This window comes from Staurois parvus, unplaced genomic scaffold, assembly GCF_062004578.1.
Source record: "Staurois parvus isolate SC_StPar_1 unplaced genomic scaffold, SC_StPar_1.0 ptg000607l, whole genome shotgun sequence".
Lineage (NCBI taxonomy): Eukaryota > Metazoa > Chordata > Amphibia > Anura > Ranidae > Staurois > Staurois parvus.
This window is the reverse complement of record NW_028318403.1, coordinates 531,849-556,539: the sequence shown is the minus strand read 5'-3', so window position 1 is coordinate 556,539 and position 24,691 is coordinate 531,849. Positions and strand designations below refer to the sequence as shown.

Below are 24,691 nucleotides of genomic sequence, written 5' to 3'. Positions count from 1 at the left end.
TTGATTAATTCATTGTAGATATGAGGATTCTGTATCAGGTAACACTACAAGATCATTTAAAATCCATGTTTGGCTTTTACCATCTGGGATTGAGATCGAGATGAGATGACCTTCTCAAGTATTAGCTAAGACTTTAAAAGGGATTAGATTTTTTCCTGTTTCTCCCAACAGTAGAAAATCTATTTTGGGCACAGTTTTTCCATAAACCCACATCCATTGTGTCAACAGAAAAAACATCAACTATGTAAATAGTATCCATTTTCTTACATTTTCATATTCTTGCATATCCTTTCCTGATGGTTACATTTTTCTTGTTACCATAGTGCAACTCTTGCTGTTTGGAATGTTGGATGAGCATTTGTAGACAACTGATGGTTGTTGCATTTCTCCTGTTACAGTTTTTTATTTCCTTTTGGTCTTGTACCAGACAATTGAGCAATATGGAACATCCTAAATTCTCCATGTATTTGTATAAAGAATGCAGCATAAATCTCAGTTTTCTTTCTGATAGATCTTCTTTCCCCATAAAAGATATAAAGTCACAACAGATAACTCTTAGATTGTAAGCTCAAAAGAGCAGGGCCCTTGACCCCCTCGTGTATTGTTTTGTTACTGTATTGTCTCATGTTCTGTCCCCCACTATAATGTACAGCGCTGAGCAAACCTTTTGGCGCTATATAAATACTGTATAATAATAATAATAATAATAATAGATAACATACAACTAAAATTAAACATTTATTTTTTTAGAATTCAAAAGCCTCATTATATTCTTAAAAAAATAAGAATTAGTTTTAGATAGGGATATTCCATTAAGGCTATTGTAGCTCTGGAAATAATCCTTGAGCCTTTACAACCACTTTAAAGTTAGAAAAGGTAAACGAAGTCTTGAAATACTAACCATGGCTGCAGAAATTGCTGCCATAGAATTCTACAGTGGCAAAGCATGTGAGAAGATGCATATGCACTTTTGCAACTTAGGGCTCATGTACACTGCAGCTGATAAACTCACATTCAGGAGCTGTTCAGCAGCCCCTCAACTCTCCCTAATGTTTTCCTATGTGTCCATGTACACTATGTCGTTTACAGGCAGTTGAGTTTACAGTCGTTTTTTTGAACGCAGAAAACGTGCATTCAGCAGTAGATTTTATCAGCGTTTCAAATGCAAAACGCTTGTAAATGCGGCTAAAAGCGGAAAGTTTATAAGCGTTTGCATTTGAAATTTTTTTTTAACTCTTACATTTCCAGATGCTGTCCAGATCCTTTTTTCATCATGAAAAATGCATGCAAAGCGTTTTTCCGGTACTCAAATGGACCTGGCACACCATACTTTGCATGAAAAAGCAGCATGTTTTGCATGAAAAAAAATATGTTAGACACTGCTGCAATAATTTCTGCACAGAAATGATCTGGAACACATCCAAACACCACGAAAAAAAAAAGACAGCTAATCTCAACAAATACTGCTCTCTCTGCTTCTGCTCTCAAAATGTCTGAAATAGTTATTTTTTTACTGTTTTTTAGTGCATTTTGAGCATTTTGGAAGGTCTCCTGAAGTTATCTTATAAAAACGCTTAACGCAAACGCTCATAAACAAGCATAAACGCGGTATGCAAACGCAACTAAACAGACATTTTTTAATCTACGTTTCCAGCAGTCAGTTTCCATCATTCAGAAGTGTCCCGTGTACATGGGGCCTTATGCTGATGAGGAATATCAGAATTTAGATTGGCTGATCCTCCTTTTTATAAGAGATCATGTGACAAAAATTCTAGACATCTTGTCACATGTGATTCAGGGCTATTGTTTCCTTTTCTTTCTTTTTTTTTTTTTTACGTTTAAGGACTAGTACAGGACGGTTTATCGTTCGGTCTTCTCTAAAGTTGATTAATGTTTATGGATGAAGTTAGATCATGCTTAATTATGTTTGTAATTTTGGTATTGTAGATTTCCCATTGACTAAGGTGCCTTTCACTAGTCAACCAGATAAAGCCATCATGCTAAATGTTCCATACTGTAACTGAACAAAAATGCATAGCAGGTACATTCCCTACGTCTGCCATGATAGTTGGTTCTTATGACTGTTCCTCCAGGTCACCATGGTACAGTCTGTCCTTTCCAATTCAGAAACATTCCATTATGTTTTTCCGTTAGGGTGTCGAATACTTTCATCATACCACCCACACTATCATGAAGCTTCAGGGGAGCCTGTGAGAAAGATACATGTTAATGCAAGAACAAAAATATCTTTTTTAGGAGGAAAGGGGAAAGACATTTTTAAAAAATAAAAACAGCCTTTTGAGAGCTCTGCATCCATAGTCCATGCACAGATGACATGCAACACTTGTAGATAATGTTCTGCAGTCAAACGTACTATATTCTTTTAGCTATAGCTACAGGCCACATTACCTGTTGATAGCAATGGTATGTTCTAGGTTGGTTTGGTTATTAATGACCCTGGTGCGTGATGGCCAGTGAGTAACCTGCCACCAGATGATGAAGAAGACATCTGCCACTCTAAGCCTGGGTTTACATCAGTGTGGTGCAGTCAATCTCGTTGTGATTCGCACAGAAACCGCAAATCCTGTGATTTGTATGTGGTGCGATTGGAGCCATACATTTTGTATGGCTCTATTCGCACCGCACCCACACCAGAAACGTGCAGGACCCTTTCTTGGGTCCGCACTAGAATCAGATCGCATAGGTATTCACACCTATGCGATCTGATTCTGCAGATCGCACCATGTTTGCAGACCGCTTTCGGGGTGTTGTTAACGTAGCCTCCCTAGTGGTCTGATTATGTCAGTATTTCTGTGCTCAAAGCGGTATAAATTTTTGCATGGAAATATGTATTTTTTTTATTGTAGGCCTGTAATTTTTAGGAATAACTCACTGAAATCTGTCCGAACAAGAATTTAGTAATCATCCCGGGTATGATAAAATTTGAAACACGAAATCATAAATTATAATTTAATAAAAAATAATAATATAATAATAAATTTAATTCAATAATATAATCAAACCAAAAACACTGAAATTTGAAATATAGCGCCAAGTTCGCACATCACTGAGCAAAGTCGCAAATCGTTTTCAGTGTCTGATGACGAATTTCCCCACAAATCATTACACTGTTCAACAAATTTTTATTTTTTGCCAGTTTTGGAAACAAAAGGATCCATTTCTTAATGAATTTCACATTCTGAGTTCAAATATAACAATGAAATTTGTCAATTGGCTCTAGTTTTTCTGTAAACGGAAAGTTTTCTACTATAGGCGTAATGACTACATAATGCACAATAATTATATAGATAGATGTCTTTCCACAAATATAAAGCAAGTGATATTGACTGCATAACAAAGCCTAAATGGCATAATATATTGCATAGGATTACCAAGAAAAATTATAGCCATAAGCTACGTTGAATCATTTTAATACTTAGGATTCTCACTAGTTTTGTCTTCAGTTTGTGTCGGTTTTGCTTCTCTTGGCTTTTCTCTTGTATTCGAGGAAAGGGCTATCTCTTACAACTGCACGTGACTACACGCTTCAGGTTCTTCCTCACTTGACTCAACCACGAAGGATTCTGGTGCTTTAGGAATTGGTAGCCCCTCTCCATGAGGAACTGGACGTATTGCCGATGGAATATTTGGATAGTGCACAGATAACTTTTTCTTCTTATTTAGCCCTTTTACAATTGGAGGCACCATACAAAAGTAACAATTACTAACATGATCTGTTGGCTCTCTCCAAATCATTGGCACAGCGAAAGGCATAGATGCCTTTTTTCCATTCAACCATTGCTCCAGTGCCGTCCCACAAGAATTGCAGCATATATGTGGTGCCCAGCTCTTGTCCTGGTCTCCTATCTTGCAGCCAAAATACAAGTTGTAGGCTTTCTTAATCATTCCTGTTATCCTCCTTTTTTGTGAGATAAAAGTTATTTCACCGCAGATATAGCAGAAATTATCTGCTTTATTCACACAAGTTCGAGGCATTACTGAGTAGCCTATATAAGCATAAAACGAAATGTAAAGACGCTGTCGAACTACAATCAGCTACAGATACTGCAGCTTTTATGCAGTGAAGTGATGCAATTAAAGGCTAATATTGCATCATCTCAGTATACATGCAATTTTCTATTGGTCACCAGTATCAATTGCGCAATATGCAGCTGAAGTTGCATCATAATTTTGAATGGCTTACGTCATTAGATGGGTGAATATATCATGGAAACTAGAGCCAATCAACATTTTTTAGGGTCATTTTCGTTTTCAGCACCCCAAAATTATGTAAGATTAGCTAATTTTATGCCCAAAACTTTTTACCTGTTGAACAGTGTTATCACTCAATTCTGCAAGTGGTTCTGATTTACTATCGCTGTTCTCACGCCGGTCTAAAACCTCTTTTGACCTAAAGGGACACTTTTTGGACACCATGGACATTTCTCAGTTTCCAGTCAGAAAGAACAGTAAAAATGCAGGCAGGGCACAGGACAAAGCACTCGGGCCAAAATGTATGTGAAATGGTTTTATACAGTAATGTTTTACTATGTGATTTTAGTGTATTTAATGAATGTCACTTTTTCACATTTTTGAATTTCCCGCCAGTTTCGTCCCCCGTACGTCCTGACGTCGCAGGGAACAAAACCCAGAAGACAGATGCCGGCATCGGCCGGAGGACATTGCTGGGGACACTGCAGGAGGGACATCGCGGGAGCGCAGGACAAGATAAGTTCAGAAGAGATCCCGGAGCAATGCTGCAAGGTATTCTCGAGTGTAGCTCGGGGTTACCGCTTGTGGTGCTGAACCTTTACCCCGAGCTACACTCGGGAATACCTCCAGGGAGGTTAACATACACACCCACAGCGGTTCACATGAACGGGGTGCGATCCTGATGTGGTGCAGAATTCGCACTGAAAACGCTGCAAATTCCGCACCGCATGAGTGTGAACAAAGGGCTAAGGGGTGCTCTCCGAAATTGAAGGGATATCCTTTATTTACTGTATGGGCATCTCTTGCCCCAGAGCAATAGATAGTACAGTTAACTGGGGCTACAACTAACTATTATCTTCATAATCGATTAGTTAGCCAATTATTGTTTCGATTAATCGTTTAAAAACCTCAAAAAGCACGGTGTATAATTTAGTTAATATGTAAAGTTTTAAAAAAACGACAAGTTATTCTTGAATATCTTTCTTTTGTATCACCTGTCATGATGGGGTTAAAAAACAAAAATTAGTATAAAAAAGCAGATACTCACTGCTATAAGAGATTCATTTATATTGTGAAACAGTGAAAGCAATAATATAAAACTTATATCAAATAATAAATACACCCAGAAGTAGCATATGCAGGGTATTTTAACTGAGAGTCAGACGTGAGGCTATATGAGGGAAGGAGAGGGAATATAAATCTTTTTTATATTAAAGTACTGAAGGCGGAGACTTTTTGTTATGGATATATTCATTTGAAATATATTGCACAATACTGGTAAACGTTTACTTTAAAAGGAAAGTTCACCTTTGGAACATGTTACATGTTCCACCAATTTTAGGGTGGAACATGCAACATGCTTCCACTGCTGCAGCCGCTGCCTGATACGCCCTCTGAAAGCAGTACGAGGAGAAGTTCCATGTACTAGCTGTCACTTTTTGAAAACAGTATGGCCGTGTCAGGCCCTGCCCACACAGCCACGTCATTCATTTGTGGAATTCTGTGAATGAATGAACTACAAGTCCCGGCAGCCTTTGCAGCTGTCAGCTTGTACTTCTCAATGAACTACCACGGCACTGTTGAGTGCTATGGTAGTTCACGGAGTCTTCCTGTCAGACTATATCTGCTTGCTCGGGATGTACAGGCACACAGATACACTGACAGTTTGCAGGAGTCCTGCATTGCACCAGCAATCTGATGATTGCTCCTGAAATGCTTTCCAGACTCAAAAAAAAAAAAAAAAAAAAAGGAAATGCATGTTTGTTTACCTGCAAAAAAAATGGGCATTTATTTAGTTATTTATTTATTTATTTTATTTTTTAATGTGAACTTATACTTTAATTATAATTGTAATGTCTTATATTGCCTTCTGTCTATCAGTCTCCAGCTTCTCTGGGTTCAGATGCTGATCTTCCCTGCACAGAACCGCTAAAGAAATTGTAAACATTGGATTTTTTTAAATTAACAAACTTGTCATACTTACCTGCTCTGTACAATGGTTTTGCATAGAGCAGCCCTAATTCTCTTCTGGCGCTTTTGGCTCCTCCTGCCTTCACAGTGCCTCCATAGCAAGCCACTTGCTATGGAGGCACTCAAGCAGGCTCAATCCCTAGCTGCACTGTGTGCTTCTGTTGACACACACAGTGCAGCTTGGTCCCACCCCCTGCTTCCTGCTCATAGGCTGTGATTGACTGCAGCAGGAGCCAAAGACTTCTGCTGCTGCATCTGAGGTCTGTGAGGAGGAAGAGGTTAATGCTGCTGCTCATGTGTACAGCTCTGGATCAAGGTTGGGATCTGGTAAGTATACGGGGGGGGGGGGGGTTGTCAAGGATTTTAAACCTTGATGCATAGAATTAATTAAGGTTATCAAATCTTCTGCCTTTAGAATCACTTTAAATCATTTCCTTCTCTTGCCCAAGACTACATGTCCCATTAGGCACTGCTCCTCACAGATTCAAAAGTTCTCAGGCACTTACTGACATGTATGGATGTTGTACTGAGCTGTATGTGTGCTGCACTGTGTTACATGTAAACAAATAATACATTCTGTATGCAGGTAATCAGCTGAACAACTAACTGATTATGAAAATAGTTGACAACTATTTTTTATTATTGATTATACAGATTATCTGTTTCAGCCCTACGATTAACTGGAGAACCACTAAAAGCAGGGCTGGGACAAGGGGTGGGCAGGAGGGGCAGCTGCCCAGTGCTCCGCAATAGAGCAGTGCATGCATCCTCACCGCATGCAAGCTCCAGATCAGTGGCTAGTAGCCAGCGGGCCACAGGTTCATGTTTACTCTGACAGCTACTGCTGTCACTCTGTGCTCCAACGTTCCCGTGAAAGCAAGCGACTGACCATTCCCATGACAGAACACACTCCACATCAACCATGGACAGCCAAAGCAAGTGGGGCCAAGAGTGGGCACAAGTTGGTACACCCATTCTATGATATGTATTAGAAGGGGGGGGGCACAATTCTGTATCCTTGCCCTGGGCACTGGGCAAACCTGTCCCAGTACTGACTACATGGCTACCATTTACCACATTTGGTACCACTGCGATGTCTAATTTAACCTACCTTTGGTCCTCCCATATCTGTTTGAACCCAGCCAGGAGCAACTGCCACAACAGTAATCCCATCTGTTTTGTAGGTCTCAGCCTGACAACGTGTTAACATGTTCAGTGCAACCTAAGGGAATGATAATATTCATACTATGAGCAATGCATAAACAGGATAAATCCACAAAATAATTAAACCATCATTATAGATAATGTTTCAAAAGAGAAATAAGTAGTAAAATTGCATATTTTTGTAAAATGCTTTCCTTCTTCAAATAATAGCAATAAAAACATATCAAGTTTTTATCACTGTGTCTTTACTGTGAAGGTTATCTCGCATTTTTTGATATTCATCTTTAGGACAGGAAGTATGGAAAGCATTACCCAGTGGGGGCATAGAGAGCAAAAAAAACTTACGTGCAGAAAAACTGCTGTAAACTGACTCGCAGATTTCTCTTGCAAAGACATAATTTTTCATTCACGCTTCAATGGGTTTTATGCATGTTGCAGATTCCTGCGCAGAAAAAATCTGCACGAGGTACTAGTGTTGTGGTGTGAACAGGGCACAATGGATTTCGTTGTGTCCTTGCAGAACGCGTGCAGAAAAACTGACGTCTCTGCACCATGGTGAGAACGAGCCCTTATCCATTACATCCAAAACAAAAAAAAAAAAGACAATTTTGGCTGAAATTGAATGTTGAACAGTTGTCTTCTATAAATATTTAAATCGGAACGCCAGCTAAAAACAATTAGATGACAATGAATAGACCATTAAAGATAGAATAACAAAACCAGCTTTTGCTGCAATATTGAGCTTCAATCTAGGGCAGACATTTCAACAAGGGTGTGTGAAATTCTAGGGTTTCTCAAAAGGTTGTTAAAGGTTTCCTAAGCTGTGGCTGGTTAACCTCCTATTTGATGGTGCCCAGGGTAAGTGCTAGACTATTTTGTGCCCTAGGCAAGACCAGCTACTTGCTGTCCCCTCCGCTCCCCCCAAAAAATAAACTAAATAAATACAATTTCACCTTTAGTTCTACTTCACCCCCTCCTACCACACATCCTCTTTCCCCACAAATCCTTTCCCTCAAATCCCCCTCCTAGCATAAATCCTCCCAATCCTGCCTCTTAGCAAAAATCCCCTTAAATCCCCCCTCCTAGCACAACCCCCTCCAAATCACCCATCCCAGCACAAACCCCCTCCCCCCCAACACAAATGCCCCAACCCAATCCCCTCTAGAACAAATTTCCCCAATTCCACCTCCTAGCACAAATCCACACAATCCTCTTTCTTCTATCCCCCCACCTAGGACACATTCCCCCAAATCCCTCCTCTAGCTAAAACCCTCCAAAACTATCCTTCCTCCCACCTTACACAAATTCCCCCCCCCCCCCCTTTAGCACAAATCTTCCCCACCCCACCTCCTCCCACTTCTCCCTCCTACTCCTAGCTCATATCCTCCATTCCTTCTCCTAGCACAAATCCCCTCCCCCAATCATCTCCATTACCCATCCGGACACAAATAGCCCCCATCCCCCCTCCTGCACAAACCTCTCAGCTCAGCACAAATGATTGTAACCCCCCTCATTTCATTGTGTACAGTTCCGCCAGCATGTAAGCCCCCCCCCCCCAAACTTACATGCGGGAAACCAGGTAGAATTGCAGTGAACATGCCGAGCGATCCAGTGTCATCTGGTTTATGGAAGATCGCTCTACTGACAGGAGAGGAGAGCACAGACCGCATCTCCCAGCTCTTGCCTGTCATTTCTCCTTTCTAGGCTCCACTGCTCCAGGCTGTTCTCCCCTTGTCCCAGCTGTAAGTGCAGGGATAAGAGAGGGCACTTAGCAGCCAGGCATAGCATTCATTGGAAAGACCAACCTTGGGGGATACAACTGAAACCTGGGGAGGCATAGTCCACTCCAGCACCCCCCTAGATCTGGCCATGGTGGAAAGTAGGGAAACCGTTGGCCATGGCTGTGCCCTAGGTGGCTGCCAAGTTCGCTTAGTGGTAGTGCCAGCACTGTGACACCATCTGAATGAGCCCCCCTGCGCCTCTCTGCTACTCCCCGAGCCCTGGACACCACTGGAGTGGCGGGGATACCCCTGGAGTGCGGCCTAGTACATTCTGCTCCACCGGACCTCCATTCCTTATGACATGCCTACTTACTACCTACTCTTGTGAGTGCATTTACCATTAAATTTGCCTGTTTTGAAACCTTCTGCACTTAGAGTGGCACCACTGTCTCTCTTCTCTACCTGCATAAAGGAGTATCTACAAGCTCTTACAGCCGGCTGCCTCCTTTCACAAGCCCACATACTCACAAGCCTTCCATTAAAGATGGACTTGGACGATATTTTCACATGGACATTTCACTAACTTTAACCAGCCATGGTCCACCCCCTACAAGGTAGATAATCCAGCGATCCCTATCCTCATTTGTTTTAGTAGTACAGAGACTGGTGAACCATTAGAATAAAAACTTTGGAATTCGGGAATGATTAATATGTCATGTCCTCCACTTTGTTGAACACCAAAAGATGTTGTCCTTCCATTTTTTTTCACTGGTATAAAGACAAATATTTCCAGATTTACTCTGGGTGCAACTGATATCTAGTTGATTTTTATGGTCCTGATGAAGATGGAGTGCTGAGCCCCAAAACGTGTTGGCTGCCTTGTGTAAAAAGACAATTGGTCTATGTTCATAATTAGATATATATCCTCCTTATACCCTCAAAAAGTTAATACTTTCCACCCTAGAAAGTGTTAAATATATAAAAAACCCTTTTGTGATGCAAAAAATCCCAAATTAAATTCAAAATCCTAAATATACCAAATAATAAAATACACCAAATCAAAAATAGTCCAATGTGAAATCCAAAAATATGTCCAAAATACGTCCAAAATAAATCCAATACAGTGTCCAAATTTCAATCTTTTTTTCTCCAATCTGTGAGAATTATTCCTCCAAACAAGTACCTCGAGAAATAAAAATAAACAATCTAGTGCAATTCAATTAATAAAAGAAAATCACCCCGTGAAACTCCACACTTCACTGCAAAAATTTATCAATTTGTGAAAAAAAAAAAAATATATATATATATATTTAAATTAAATTATACCAATCTTATTTTGTAATAGTGCAAAACCACATCAATCCAAAGTGTACACACTCTGTGATCTGTGACTTATGTTCATAAGTTGTAGTAGGGCATTCTGAGGGATCAAATCTCATTATCAGGATTTATTACGGAGACTGAATGTATTCAACATGAGTGGTTGTCAACACCATATACGATATTCAGACAAGTACACTTTAAAAGTTGTTTCTCAGTAGGTTTATACTGCAGCTGACAAGCATGAATGTTTCAGAAGATGATAAACAAGACTGTTTAGTTACCTTACTGCAGCGGTATTCAAAAATAGGTTGTACAGAGAATTCAAGTGGTGTTCTCTCTATAGATGCAGCACCACTGGATATGTTTACCACAGCAGCCTTGCTGCAGCTCTTGACTTCATTAGGATTTTCCTGTGCAGCTTTCTTCAACAAAGGAAAGAATGTCTAAAGAGGGAAAGATTAATAATATACCAAGGATGACTTGTCAACCAAAGCAAACATTTGTGAAAATCTGAACATACATATGCAATGCTATATAAATGTAAAGTAGATATATAAACAAACTTCCTGTCCTCATTGGACGATTTCAACTTTATTTTGTAAAAAATATATGTATTACTTTATGCAGGACTATAGGGGAACCCAAAATTCAGCAATTCCTAAGGGGGCAGTGCTACAGACAAGCAACATGCATTTTCTTCAGACCTTGTACACTGGAGACAGTAAACAGTCCTTGGTTTTATATTTTATTAAGAAGTATTAAATTTGGATGGGGTTGAGGGATACATGGGATGCCCAAGGAAACTGTTAAATGGAGGACAACTTCCTGAAAGGCCATAGAAGGGTTCCTTTTCTTGGAGAACTCTCCAACCTCTCCTGACAAACAAACCCAAACCCCAGATAGTTCTCCTCTATCCAGCTATCTGGAGGAATCCCTGGACAAAAGGGATCTAGAGCCTGCAACTCTGAAGCACAGTCCAACTGGGGGCTAGTTAGGTTTCCCACCCAAATGCCCTCTCCCCTACCCTGGTTCAGGGGGTGTAGAAGTACTCACTGCCCGTCTTCTGCAAGCTGCAGGTTGGTTGCTGCCTTCAGGCCTTCTGCTGGGCTGGCTCTTTTCTTAGCTCCACAGATGGTCCTCTCTCAGGGGGCTGGTGGGGTTCAGCTTTCCCTCTGTCCTACTCCTTCCTAGAGGCAGGCCCATTCCCTGGGCCCCCTCCCAGGCTCCACACTCCAGCTCCTGCTCTCACATCTGCCACCTGAACTGCCATGCTGCTGAGTAGGCTCAGTCACTCTTAAGGGATGTGCTGACTGACTCCATGCCAAACCTCCCGCTTAGTGATTGGTCAGGATCCCTTAAGAGTGCAGACCAGCTCCTCCTCACAACCGCCCACTGAGTTATAGAGACTTCTCCAAGTCTCTAGATCGGGGGAGTTATCAGAGAGCTGATCTGCAGAGCCTCTCAGCCCTAACCCAAATTTGACTATCACCCAGGCTGCTACTCAGCCCTCTATCAAAAAAAAAATAATCAACTAGTTCCCCCTAGCTAACTAGGAGGGTGCTACACTTTATTATCTTAAAGCGTTATTCCACCTTTGGTGAGAAAAATACAATGCCCTCTGGGTGATCCATGTACATTGCAAGGATTTTAACAGCCTTTTCAGTCCAACCTTTTCCTGTTCAGAAGAAAAAAAGTACTTTGTTACACTATGTCTTTGCAAGACTGATTCCTGAATAAGAGGGTTTGCACTCATAACCATCTCGTGCACTTTCAGTGTTTTAATCAGCAAACATAGCAACGAGAAGTAATTAACTGTCAGCGAGTATCTCACCAAAATCAAGTTCCTATTACAGATGATGGCCAAATTGTACTCGTATCTTAGTGCAGACACCTGAAAAAATGACTAAGCCTGTCAAACAAGCAGGAAATGACATTTCCTGGGGGTGTTTTGTACACTATCTTTGTACAGACCAAACTATTGATTGCCAGCACACCATGGATCCTTGAGATATTTTCCAAATGTTTTATATGGGTTTCTTGTCTTCCCCCCAGCCCGGACACCACCCCCCATTGACTTCTCCATCACATCCAACAACGCCACCATCAAACCCGCCCCGCAGGCCAGAGTACTTGGTGTCATTCTGGACTCCAACCTATCCTTCCAGCCCCAAGTCCAATCTTTAACAAACTCGTGCAGACTCCACCTCCGCAACATCGCGCGTTCCTAACTCCAGAAACCACTAAACAGCTCATCCACTCCCTCATCATATCACGACTCGACTACTGCAACTCCCTCCTCACTGGCCTGCCTCACCGCTGGCTATCCCCGCTTCAGTCGATCCTGAATACGGCTGCCAGACTCATTCACCTTTCCAACTGCTCCGTTTCCGCCACCCCCCTCTGCCAATCCCTCCACTGGCTTCCGATTCCGCAACAGATCAAATTCAAAATCCTAACACTGACGTACAAAGCCGTCCACCACACTGCCCCGAACTACATCACTGACCTAATAACCAAGTACCGCCCAGCACGCACACTCCGCTCCTCACAAGACCTCCTTCTCTCTAGTTCACTGGTCTCCTCCTCCCATGCCCGCCTCCAGGACTTCTCCAGGGTGTCACCCATCCTCTGGAACTCCCTGCCCCAACCCATCAGATTATCACCTACTCTCCTCTCCTTTAGGCACACCCTGAAAACCCATCTCTTCAGGGAAGCCTACCCCCTGCTAACTTGCCGACCTCCTCCACTCTTCCTACAACTCCATCCCCCACAGCTATCTCCTCCTGTGCCACCATCCCCTCCCTCCTAGATTGTATGCTGGAAAGAGCAGGGCCCTCGATCCCCTCATGTTTTGCATTGTATTGGTATTGTTCTGTCACATGTTCTGTCCCCCTTTGTAATGTACAGCGCTGAGCGAACTATTGGTGCTTTATAAATACTGTATTATAATAATAATAATAATAATAATAATAATATGATCACGTCTAATTACAAGTCAACAATCCTCATTTGAACAGTGAAAGTGCACCAGGTGGCTATAGTCAGTGCAGACCCTCCAAATCAGGAATCAGTCTTGCAAGGACATAGTGGAATAAAATGCTGATGAACGGGGTTCTTTGTGGCCCTGAAAGTCACACCTTACTTATGTGTTGTGATCATCTAAATAAACATTTGGGCATTTTCTCAAGGATTCATGGTGTGCTGGTGATATATACTTTGGTTACCAGTATCCAGCTGGTAGTAGCTAAAGCACCCATTTACTTTTGGTCACTCCCAGGAACGTGCGCAATGGAAATATTATACACGGTCATCTTTGTACAGAACTTCTCCAGGATGCCATATGGCATTGAATATTTTTACAGTTTTTGAAAATTGCTTGCACCCTTCAGACTAAACTGAAAAGGTAATTTTTAATACCATGAAATGACAAAATGGCTTGTGTGGCAATGTTAATATTACTTTTTGTCTGAAAGTGGAAGTAGTTGCAAAGGTATTGTCAAATCAATAGGCCCATAGCGGAAATGTAAAAATTGCTCTCGTCTATAAGGGATATCAAGATTAAATATTGAAACAGAATACTCTGTTCTAGACCTACTTATTGTCCCATGTCGTAATTGTCCCATGTATTGCATGATAACCTAGCAGTTTCTTGGGGTAACACCCTGGGTGCCTCCCCAATCCACCTTCCCAATGTGGGACACATCACCTATGTGTACATAAAGCACAACTACAACTAAAAATAACAAAATAAAAATGAATAGCTAAGAAAAAGATTAAATAAAAAAAACAGCTTTTGCTTCCATTTTCTGCTTCAGGGATTTCTCTGGCCATACAAATTTTCTTTTTGTAGATGTTCTTAGTTTGATGGGTACAAGGAATTGTCAAGAACGGCACACGGATACAGGTGAGCTACACCATAATCATACCCGTGTAACCCACCATAATCATACATACATGTGCTGTGGGGGTGTAGGCAGGGCTGCTGTTGGAAACCACGGGGCCCCATACAGCCAACCTGACAGGGCCCCCCCAATAAACACAGTTTACGATGTTTCAGTTATGAAGTAACACAGTGAGTGATTGGTGCCAATGTCTCATTGTGGTCATTCAGGTAAATGTGACATATTTACAGGACCCTGCCCCCGCTCTCCATCCTGAAGGATCCTATTGTGTGTTTGAAGCTGTCAGTGGGAAGAAGAGGAGGGAAGCCAGCAGCACTGCGGGGGTAGGGGACACACACAGGGGAAAATGTATGGTGCACAGCGATGGTGATTAGTGTGACATTTTGGAGCCGATTCCCTGTATGGCTCTCTGCAGCAGCTGAAAGCTGGTGGGAAGGGAAGGAGAAGATGCCAGCTTTCAGCTGCTGCAGAGAGAGCCATACAGGGGATTGGTTCCAGTAATTGCCCCCCTGCTGTGTCGATCACCCTCCCTGCCCACATACAATTCACCCAGACCCCCTGCTGGCTTGGGCCCCGTACAGGAGGACCAGTGGTACCCCCACTTATCCACAGCCCTGGGTGTAGGATTATACTAAAAATGTCCTTAAGTCCCAAAATATCCATGGTAGCGCCTCAATGAGACTGAAGAAATCTCTGCAATATGTAAAGTAAAGAGCAGAGGGCGCCTACTAAGTACAGTGTATAAGAAAAGACTTGACACCCCTTGACACTGATTGCACGCAAATATGCGGCCTCTCGGCATCTGGGCCTTGACGCTGAGCGGCCGTATATTTGCATGCAATTAAAAATACATATGTGCACGCTCCCAGCACATATGTCCACTACTCGCCGGAAAGGTCCCAATCTCCCCTTTCAATCGGGACCTTTTCCGTTCATGTGACCGCCGTGACGGCAAATCACAGCGGTCACATGACACTAAAACCCCGCCCCACCTCCCGCCTTCTGAAACTCTTAAAGGGCCCCAAGGCGCCGCTGCCAAGAGGTTAAAAAAAACAAGTGGCAACTCACAAAGTGCATAAGGACAAGATCATGTCATCCACCCAGTGCAATTAGCTGTTGAGTCCCAGTGTTTCTTCAACAGGCAGGAAGCAGATGCCGCTGTCTGGAGCTGTGTAGGACACCAGAAACAAAATCGGAAATCCTGGAGCCATCCAGGAGTGTGTGGACTGCACAAGACTGGAAAAGTCTTTACACCTGGGAGGGCCACAACATGGGAATCAAAGCTACAGTACGTGTTTCAGAACAAAATGCACTTTTACTGCACTTAGTTGTTGCCCTCTGCCATTTTCCTTTAGTTTACAGGGCTACATCAGGTCATCCTGTAACCTCACCTAGCTTGTGACAGTAACAGGAGAAACATCACAGGGATGAGCTCGTCTCTCATCACTCTACATTCCCTGAGCAGCATAGGAGTTGATTGGTTCCTTGTGCTGCTTCTTCCTCCCTGATCTCCCACCGAACAATCCATGTTGAGTCAACAATGCTGCGGTTACAAAGCATTGCAACTGCGGTGTGAAAACGCCCCTGTCTGTTGCCTATTGCAGCTTAAGGGGGTGGTATTGCAGCTTAAGGGGGGGGGGGTGAAAAACATGGCTCAATAGCACACTTTTGCTGCCCTCCTAAATGAGACCTCAAGCTTTATCAAGAAAATACTTTACCTGAGTAACAAGCATTGGCCCAATTGTATTGGTTTTATACATTTTCATCATGTCTTCCGCTGTGGCTTCATACAATGAATGAAAGACTGCGATTCCAGCATTGTTTATCAGCAAATTCAATCCCTGTCCATTCAGTCTTTCTGTAATATCCCCGTAGGCTTCTTCAATGCTTGTTGAATTGGTTACATCTATCAATAGAAATACAACTCTAAATCAAATGTTGCCAGGGGCTTTATTTTCACCATTGTTATTAAAGATTTATATGGCACCATATGTCACCATTTCTGTTGAAGCGGTAGTAAACCCCAAACCAAAAATGTGGTATATTGCAGCTTACCAATCATTAGATGTCATGGCTGCATTGGTTTTCTTTTTTTAGACTTTTTCTTTTATTTTCACCTGGTGACTTGGTCAGTAACACCCCTCCGGTATTAGGGTGTCCCCACTCTGGATGAAGGAGCACAGGGGACACCTTTGGACAGCAGCATTGTCAGTCTGGGGGGAGGGGAGTGTTAGATGTAGTAGCAAATTTAGATACACTAACAAATTGGTTGGGACCAAACTCCAGCTCATACTGCAGTTATAGGCACATTTTTCACTTTTAGGATAAAGGTTTTACATAAATAAACAAAAGCTGATCATTTTAAGCGTCCCTGTCAGTGGTAAACGCTTTGTCTCAACCTTCTAACTACAGGAGAGCTTATTCTGTTGAAAAACAGCAGTCTTACTAGCTAGATCACCAGGTGAAAATAGAAGAAAGAAAGCCTAAAAAAGAACACTAATGCAGCCATCACATACTAGGCAAGCTGCAATATGATACAGGTTTGCTTTTGGGTTTAATACTGCTTTAAATACTTATAAAAAAGAGCAAATAAAAAAATACGTAGCAAATAATCAGGAAAGTGTTGGTAGGGTGTACTCCTTCCCTTTGGATATCAGCACATGGCAAAGGGAGAATCATTTCACATTTGTGATCTCAGGGAACCTGCAGTGAAATGCATACATACTTGCACATTATGGCAAGTGCTCCTAAGGACTTGCGGCAGCTCAGATCTTTTTTTACTTACAGTTAGATTATTATACAGGATCAGGGGCAGACTGACAACTCATGGGGCCCCCAGGCAATAGGGGATCATGGGGCCCCTGTGTCCTTGCCCAAACTCAAAAAAACCTATGAAAAAGGTACCAGGGGCATCTCATGGGGCCCCCTACGGGCCCTCGGGCAGTGCCCGAGTTTTCAAATGGTCAGTCCGCCCCTGTCTCTGTGTATCACCCAAGACCAGTCACTTCACCTTTGGGGAGTGCGTATCTGATTTTGACAGGCACCTGCTCCCACTTACGCTCCAACCACCTAGGTGATCAGGAGCAGAAATTCTCCTCTCCCCTCAGTCTTCTGGGACAAGTGACATATCCCAGAAGACTGCATGCGCAGTGGACACCCGGCTGTGAAGCCGCAAGCTGTCACATATTTGTAGATACTCCCCAAAGGTGCCAATTTTTAACAGGGAGCGGGGAATGAGTCCTTAAAGTGAAACTTCCCCTTTTGGGTGGAGCTCCACTTTAAGTGTTAAAGGACCAGTGTCTAAAATAACTTATTGTGAATACTATGTGTGCGATTAAATACAATATTTTTTTTCACAGTAGTCGAAGTGACTTTTTAACCACTTGCCCATGTATATAAACGGCCAGACGGGAGCAGTGCAGGGGCAGGTGGCCGTTTATAAATGTCCACCCCGCTTCCCTGCCTCTGCGCGCTCAGGACACCGCGGAACACCAATCGCTGTACGGGACCTCTGTGTCAGGTCCCGATCATATGATCACTGATTGGCCAATCAGTGATCACATGAATAGTAGTAAGCAAGATGTCACTTCTGACATCATTGCTTACTACTTGTGAAATCTGTGAATGATCACAGAGGTCACATGGTACAAGGCTATTCACAACTGCCTTGTACCATGTGACAAGCTGTGACCAATCACAGCTCTCACAGTATTTCTCAATGGCTGCAAGAATGCAGCCAGAGAGAAATAGAAATGATTGCTTTTACAGCCTTTATGGGTGTAAAAGCAATCCGTGTAAAAAAAAAAAAATCTTCATCACCCCTCACAAGTAGTACAGTATTACTATGGTGATGCTATACTGCTAGGGTGACAGTATGTTAAAAAAAAAATTATATATATATATATATATATATATATATATATATATATATATAAAATAAAATAAAAATGTAAAAAAAAATTTAGAAAAATAATAATTTTGGTTATAAGCCAATTTGTTTTTCGGTTTTTTTTTCCACTAAAAAAATAGCTGAATACATTTTGGCCAAGATTTATGAAGCAAGTTTATTTATTTACAAAATGTTATAAGAAAAACACTTTCTTTTCAAAATGTTTGCATTTTTTCATTTATATAGCAAGGAGATACAGTAAAATTCCCAGTGGTGAATAAATACCACCAAAATAAAGTTTTATCGCTCTCAAAACAATGCTAAAAAATTCATATGGGTACAGTGTTACATGACCACGCAATTGTCATTCAAAGTGTGATAGCACTGAAAGCTGAAAATTGGCCTGGACAGGAAGGGGGTGAAAGTGTCCGGACTTGAAGTGGTTAAAAGAGACTTAACCCGTGCGAATACATGGTAACATATGTGTAAGCACCCCGGCAGTGTTATCATTTGTGGCAACCCTTTTTACTTTTTTGTGACAGATTGGTCAGCATGTAAATGTGAACAACATTAAAAGTTGATCATCCCTTTTTCAATAATATAATAGGAAATACCACTTTTATTTGCAAATGAGTATTGATTTTTCGGCTATACAACTACAGTGTTTTTAACTGAAAGGATCCTGTTGCAATCCAGAAAAATAAGGCGTGAAATTTTTCACCATAATCTGGCTTATTTTGAGTATAATAAAGACTTACCCAATCTGACAGCAGCAAGGTTTGAGTGTTTTGAGGAGAGAGATTTTAGTTCCTGTTAAAAAAAATCAAAAAGACATTGGGTACCGTAAAGCATATACTGTATTATCATGGTGTCATAAAATATGTAAACTTTTATTCATTTCAGTTGCTTATATAGTGCCGTCAATGTACGCAGCCCTTTACATACAGTGCATCCAGAAAGTATTCACAGCGCTTAACTTTTGCCACATTTTGTTATGTTACAGCCTTATTCCAAACTGGATTAAATTCATTTTTTTCCTTAACATTCTGAAAACAATACCCCATAATGACGTGAAAAAAGTTTTTAAATCTTTACAATTTATTAAAAATAAAAAACGAAAAAAACCACATGTACATAAGTATTCACAGCCTTTGCTCAATACTTTGTTGAAGCACCTTTAGCACCAATTACAGCCTCAAGTCATATTGAGTATGAAGCTACAAGCTTGGCACACCTATTTTTGGCCAATTTCTCCCATTCTTCTTTGCAGTACCTCTCAAGCTCCATCAGGTTGGATGGGGAGTGTTGGTGCACAGCCAAATTCAGATCTCTGCAGAGATGTTCAATCGGGTTCAAGTCTGGGCTCTGGCTGGGCCACTCCAGGACATTCAGAGTTGGCCCGTAGCCACTCCTTTGCTATGTGGGCTGTGTGCGTAGGGTCATTGTCCTGTTGAAAGAAAAACCATCACCCTAGTTTAAGGTCCAGAGCACTCTGGAGCGGGTTTTCATCAAGGATGTCTCTGTGCATTGCTGCATTCATCTTTCGTTTGATCCTGACTAGTCTCCCAGTTCCTGCCACTGAAAAACATCCTCACAGCATGATGCTGCCACCACCATTCTTCACTGTAGGGATAGTATTGACAGGTGGTGAGCGGTGCCTGGTTTCCTCCAGACATGACGCTTGGCATTCAGGCCAAAGAGTTCAATCTTTGCTTCTTCAGACCAGAGAGTTTTGTTTCTCATGGTCTGAGAGTCCCTCAGGTGCCTTGTGGCAAACTCCAGGCGGGTTGCCATTTGCCTTTTACTGGCTTCCATCTGGCCAGTCTACCATACAGGCCTGATTGGTGGAGTGCTGCAGAGATGGTTGTTCTTCTGGAAGGTTCTCCTCTCTCCTCAGAGAAACGCTGGGGCTCTTTCAGAGTGACCATCGGTGCTTGGTTACCTCCCTGGCTAAGGCCCTTCTCTCTCGATAGCTCATTTTAGCCCCACTCTAGGAAGATTCCAGGCGGTTCCAAACTTTTTCCATTTATGGATGATGGAGGCCACTGTGCTCATTGGGACCTCCAATGCTGCAGAAATGTTTATGTACCCTTCCCCAGATCTGTGCCTTGATACAATTCGAAGGTCTATGGACAATTCCTTGGACTTCATGGCTTGGTTTGTGCTCTGACATGCACTGTTAACTGTGGAACCTTATATAGACAGGTTTATGCAAACTCCAAGCAAGTAGAGCCATGGTTGGGAATTGAACCGACAGCCCTAGTGCTGCTAGGCAAAAGTGGTAACCACTCTTTACCATGTCTATATGCCAAAATGCATTGAGTTGTTGCCATGTGATTGGCTGATTAGCAATTTGTGTTACCAAGCAATTGAACAGGTGTACCTAATAAAGTGGCCAGTGAGTGAACATATATATATATATATATATATATATACACATATATATACATATCTTCCACCTTTGTGTTCGCTACAGCCCCCATAACAATTCTTTACAATTGATATTTTTCTCAGCAGGATTCATCATAAAGGCCTAGAGAGATAAAAATAAGGGCAATAGAAAAAAGGGATGGACTACACAAGAAAAAAAGCAGATAATGTGAAATACTCCCAAATTATTCAACTACTAAGACCCAATCTAAAGAATATTTTTCCTACTCCAGCTCCTAGGCTACATAATCAGTACCACAGGGCCACCTGCAGCCTCCAGGTTGGACATCAGGGCTGTAGACAATATACTCTTTTAGATACTTCATATAAGCTACATTAATAGTTGATGAAGGGTAGCCCATGAAGACTACCTGGACTGCCTGAAGACATTGCTAACCAGCATCCCTAGATTACTCTGAAATTATTTGCTGAGGAAATCTGACAAGATCCATGTCCTCTAAGGATACCAGGGCAGACTATAGTCCGATGATGGACCTCTAATCAAAGGATGGACGAGTCCCTGGATTTTCCAAAATCTTTGTGCCATTAAAGGACCTTCCACATTTAGTATAAAAGTAAGGTTCTATATGCAGGAAAATGTTCACATACCGGAGCCGAATCTGGATTTCGGCATGCTGCGAAGATGTGCATTGGTGGGCCCTGTTTGTTAAGAAACGCCTTTACCAGTTCCAAGCCAATTCCCCTGCTGGAGCCATTTACAAGGACACTGCGGATAATGAGGTTTGCCATCTTCTGTCACCGCTTCACGAGTTCTGTGTCTTTGCTGTGAACACACAAGATTTTGCTCTTAGCACATTTCTGGTAATAAGATGCTAACAAATGTTCATGTAAAACAACACACACAGAAACCCCATGTAAGTCTTAAAGTGGAACACCAGCAAAAACATTTTTTTGATTCAGTTTTGGACAGAGTGGAGAAGGATTAGTAGTAGGATTAATGATCACATCACAGTCCCCTTTTTTTTTATATCAGAAGTCCCCCTTTTCACATAAGAAGCTCCCAATCACATCAGAGCCCCCCCTTCATTTCAGAGCCCAATTTTACATTAGAGCCCCCCTTCACATGAGAAGCCCCCTCTCTTTCCCATCAGAGTTTCTATGGGCCTGGTAAAATCTTGTAGTGGGCCGTATGTGGCCCACAGAATTTAGTTTGGAAACCCCACAGTGCAGCGCGTTTTTAATTATAATTATTTTTGATAAATCCCTGTATTAGAATTTTGTGCAAGCTGCTCAGTCACATTAGGCATTGTAACTAGTGCAGATACTTTTACACATGTAATGCATAGTGCAGGGATCAGGACTAAGTAACACAGAGTGCAAGGGTCAGGAGCAAATACTGCAGAGTGCAGTGATCATTAGTAGTAAGTAATACAGTGTTCAGAAGTCAGGAGTAAGTAACACAGAGTTTAGGGGTCAGAAGTAACACAGAGGTTAGTAGGAGGTAACAAAGAGTACAAAGGTCAGTAAAACAGAGTACAGGGGTCACTAGTGAGTAATACGGAGTGAAGTCATTAGGAGTAAGTAACGCAAAGTTCAGATGAGGAGGAGGTAACGCAGAGTGCAGAGGTCAGAAACGTGTAATGCAGAGTGCAGGGGTCAGGAATATGTAACACAGAGTCATTAGGATGTAACGCACACTGTAGAGGTCATTATTATGTAATGCACTGTACAGGTTTTAGGAGTAAGCAACAGAGTACGGGGTAAGTAGTGAAAAATGCAGCATTCAGAGGTATGGAGTGAGTAGCACAAAGTGCAGAACCCAGTAGTAAGTAATACATAATGCAGGGGTCAGTATTAAACAACAGTGTTCAGAGGTGAGTAGAGGTCAGTAGTGCACATTGCAGGGTAAGGACTAAGTAACACAGAGTGCAAGGATCAGGAGTAAGTAGCGCAGAGGTCAGTAGTAACACAGAGTTCAGATATCAGGGTAAGTAATGCAGAGTTTGTATGGCAAAAGTGCAAGAGTCATTAATGCAGAGTACAGGTCAGTTGTAAGTAGTACAGAGAGCAAGCATCAGGAATCTGTAGAGTAAGTAATGAAAAGTTTAGAGGTCAGGAAAAAGTAACACAAAGTGCAAGGTTCTATAGCAGTGTTTCTCAACCAGGATTTGCGAGGAACCCTAGGGTTCCTTCAAAGGTTGCCAGGTGTTCCTTGAGCAATTTTTGCCTCCCAGGTACGTTCTGTGGCAGTACGGTATCCTGCCACGGTGGAAATCATGATGGAGACCCAGGATTCTCAACCATGCAGGCTGAGGGGCTCCAGGCAGATCTCATAATGCAGAGGAAACTGGTTTATCAGTTTCCTCTTTGGTTTGTAAAGCCTGTTTTGGGACCTGTAGCCTGGAGATTTCTAAGAGATTTGGGAGGGATAAAATCTCCAATCCTGGGCCCATATTTTGGGAGCAGCCAGCGTGCTGATTGCACAGGTGTGTGCAGGCCTTTTTGTGGAGGCCAGGCCATGATTCTGAGCTCCACCCCGGCAGACGGAGTCAGGAGGGCTCCTCCCCGGCAGACAGGAGGTCTCTGCTGTGGAATCAGGTGGGCTTCACCTAGTAGAGGTGGGAGCCAGAATAGCTGTGTGCTAAAGGTTTGCTGTGTGCAAAAACAACCTTGTGGAAGGAGTCTGTAGGAGACAGATATAAAGTTGTGTAGCTGAAAGAGCCAGAAGGCTGAATTGGTTTGATGGTGGATACCCCTGTGTGGGAAGCATTTTATGTTTCTGGAACTGTTTCCTTTAAATAAAATTGGGCAAAAAAGGCCCTTAAAAAGAAGCGAGTTGCTGTGTGCTTTGAAGAAGCTCTACCACTGGAAGCGAGTTTTCACAGTTCCCACTGACACCATTGATCTTTTTAGCAATATGTATGGAGGTAATTCTTCCCAATGACCGCAAGTGTAAGGAGCATTCTTTCCTCTGATTATCACACTAATGTATCATGAATTGTAGATAAATTCATTTTTAGCAGGGGTTCCCTGAGACCAGAAAGTTATGTCAAGGGTTCCTCTACGTTGAAAAGGTTGAGAAAGGCTGTTCTATAGAATGCAACGCAGAGGACAGAGGTCAGTCATGTAATGCAGAGTGCAGAGGTCAGGAGTAGTCAACGTATAGCACATCTCCCCTTACAAGCAAAATTGCCCTCCTGCCTGTGTGAACCTCCCCCTCCTAAGCTAAAATAGCCCCTAGCAGAAATTTCCCTCTCCCTTCCTGAAAAGTACTCACCAGACCTCACATGCTTCGGTTCCTGGCAGAGCCAGGCAAGTCCTCCCACGTCTCCCCTCCGCTGTATATAATAACCTATGACATCCCTTGGCTCTGCAATGCACCTCTGATCTGAGAACCAGTAAGGGGGTCAGGAACTGGTGGCATGGTCATGATCTACCTGTTACATGCCTGTGATCTATGAGTAGATTGGGATTTATGGGCAAATTTTAAATCTGAGCTTACACAGGGCTGGATTTCTTTACTTCTGGGTGAAAGGTAAACATGCATTGCTGAACAGCATTAGATGAACTGGTTTTGCTCCATTCTGGCAAAGCAGTTTCACTTTAAGACAGCACAATAATACAATAGTAACCTACAAACTCCAAAAAGACACTATTTAGACATATGGACAAATTACGAGTTCCGACACAGAGCTGTAACCATTCTATATCTGCAGTTTGAGGAAAACAAGGCACACATTTATTTTTAATTAATTTCTACTAGTCAACAGGTGATACTTTTTTTTATACATTTATAAAACACATTCACTGCAAACCGAACATTCTGTAAATACATTTATTTACCGTCTATCTTGTCTTCTTGCTGTGCATCAACATAGCTGTCTTGCTTTAGTTTTCAAAAAGTAAATGTTTACATCACCATGTAAATCTATCTACACACACAGAGCCATGTCTGCATACAGTATATAGATCTACTCTACTGTCCCTGCGTACAGCCACAGTTACCATTGGTTCTTCTCTGTTCCTGCCCCTTCACAGACTCGCTCCCCCTCCCTTTTCAGACTTTTCACGTCACCACTGAATACTTCTCTCTCCTCTGACATTGTAGTCAGTCCTAC

General features: G+C 42.1%; 1 protein-coding gene across 1 annotated transcript; it reads right to left on the bottom strand.

Moving 5' to 3' along the window:
- Positions 1–725: 725 nt before the first annotated feature.
- On the bottom strand, positions 726–24,561 carry HSD17B2 (hydroxysteroid 17-beta dehydrogenase 2). Its single transcript, XM_089692848.1, has 7 exons — positions 24,417–24,561; positions 21,222–21,396; positions 18,941–18,992; positions 16,012–16,199; positions 10,673–10,834; positions 7,295–7,405; positions 726–2,208 (listed from the first exon to the last, which is right to left on the bottom strand). Exons 2-7 carry the CDS (start codon positions 21,360–21,362, stop codon positions 2,095–2,097), a joined length of 768 nt encoding a protein of 255 aa, XP_089548974.1. The 5' UTR covers positions 21,363–21,396; positions 24,417–24,561; the 3' UTR covers positions 726–2,094.
- Between the last annotated feature and the right edge of the window lie 130 nt (positions 24,562–24,691).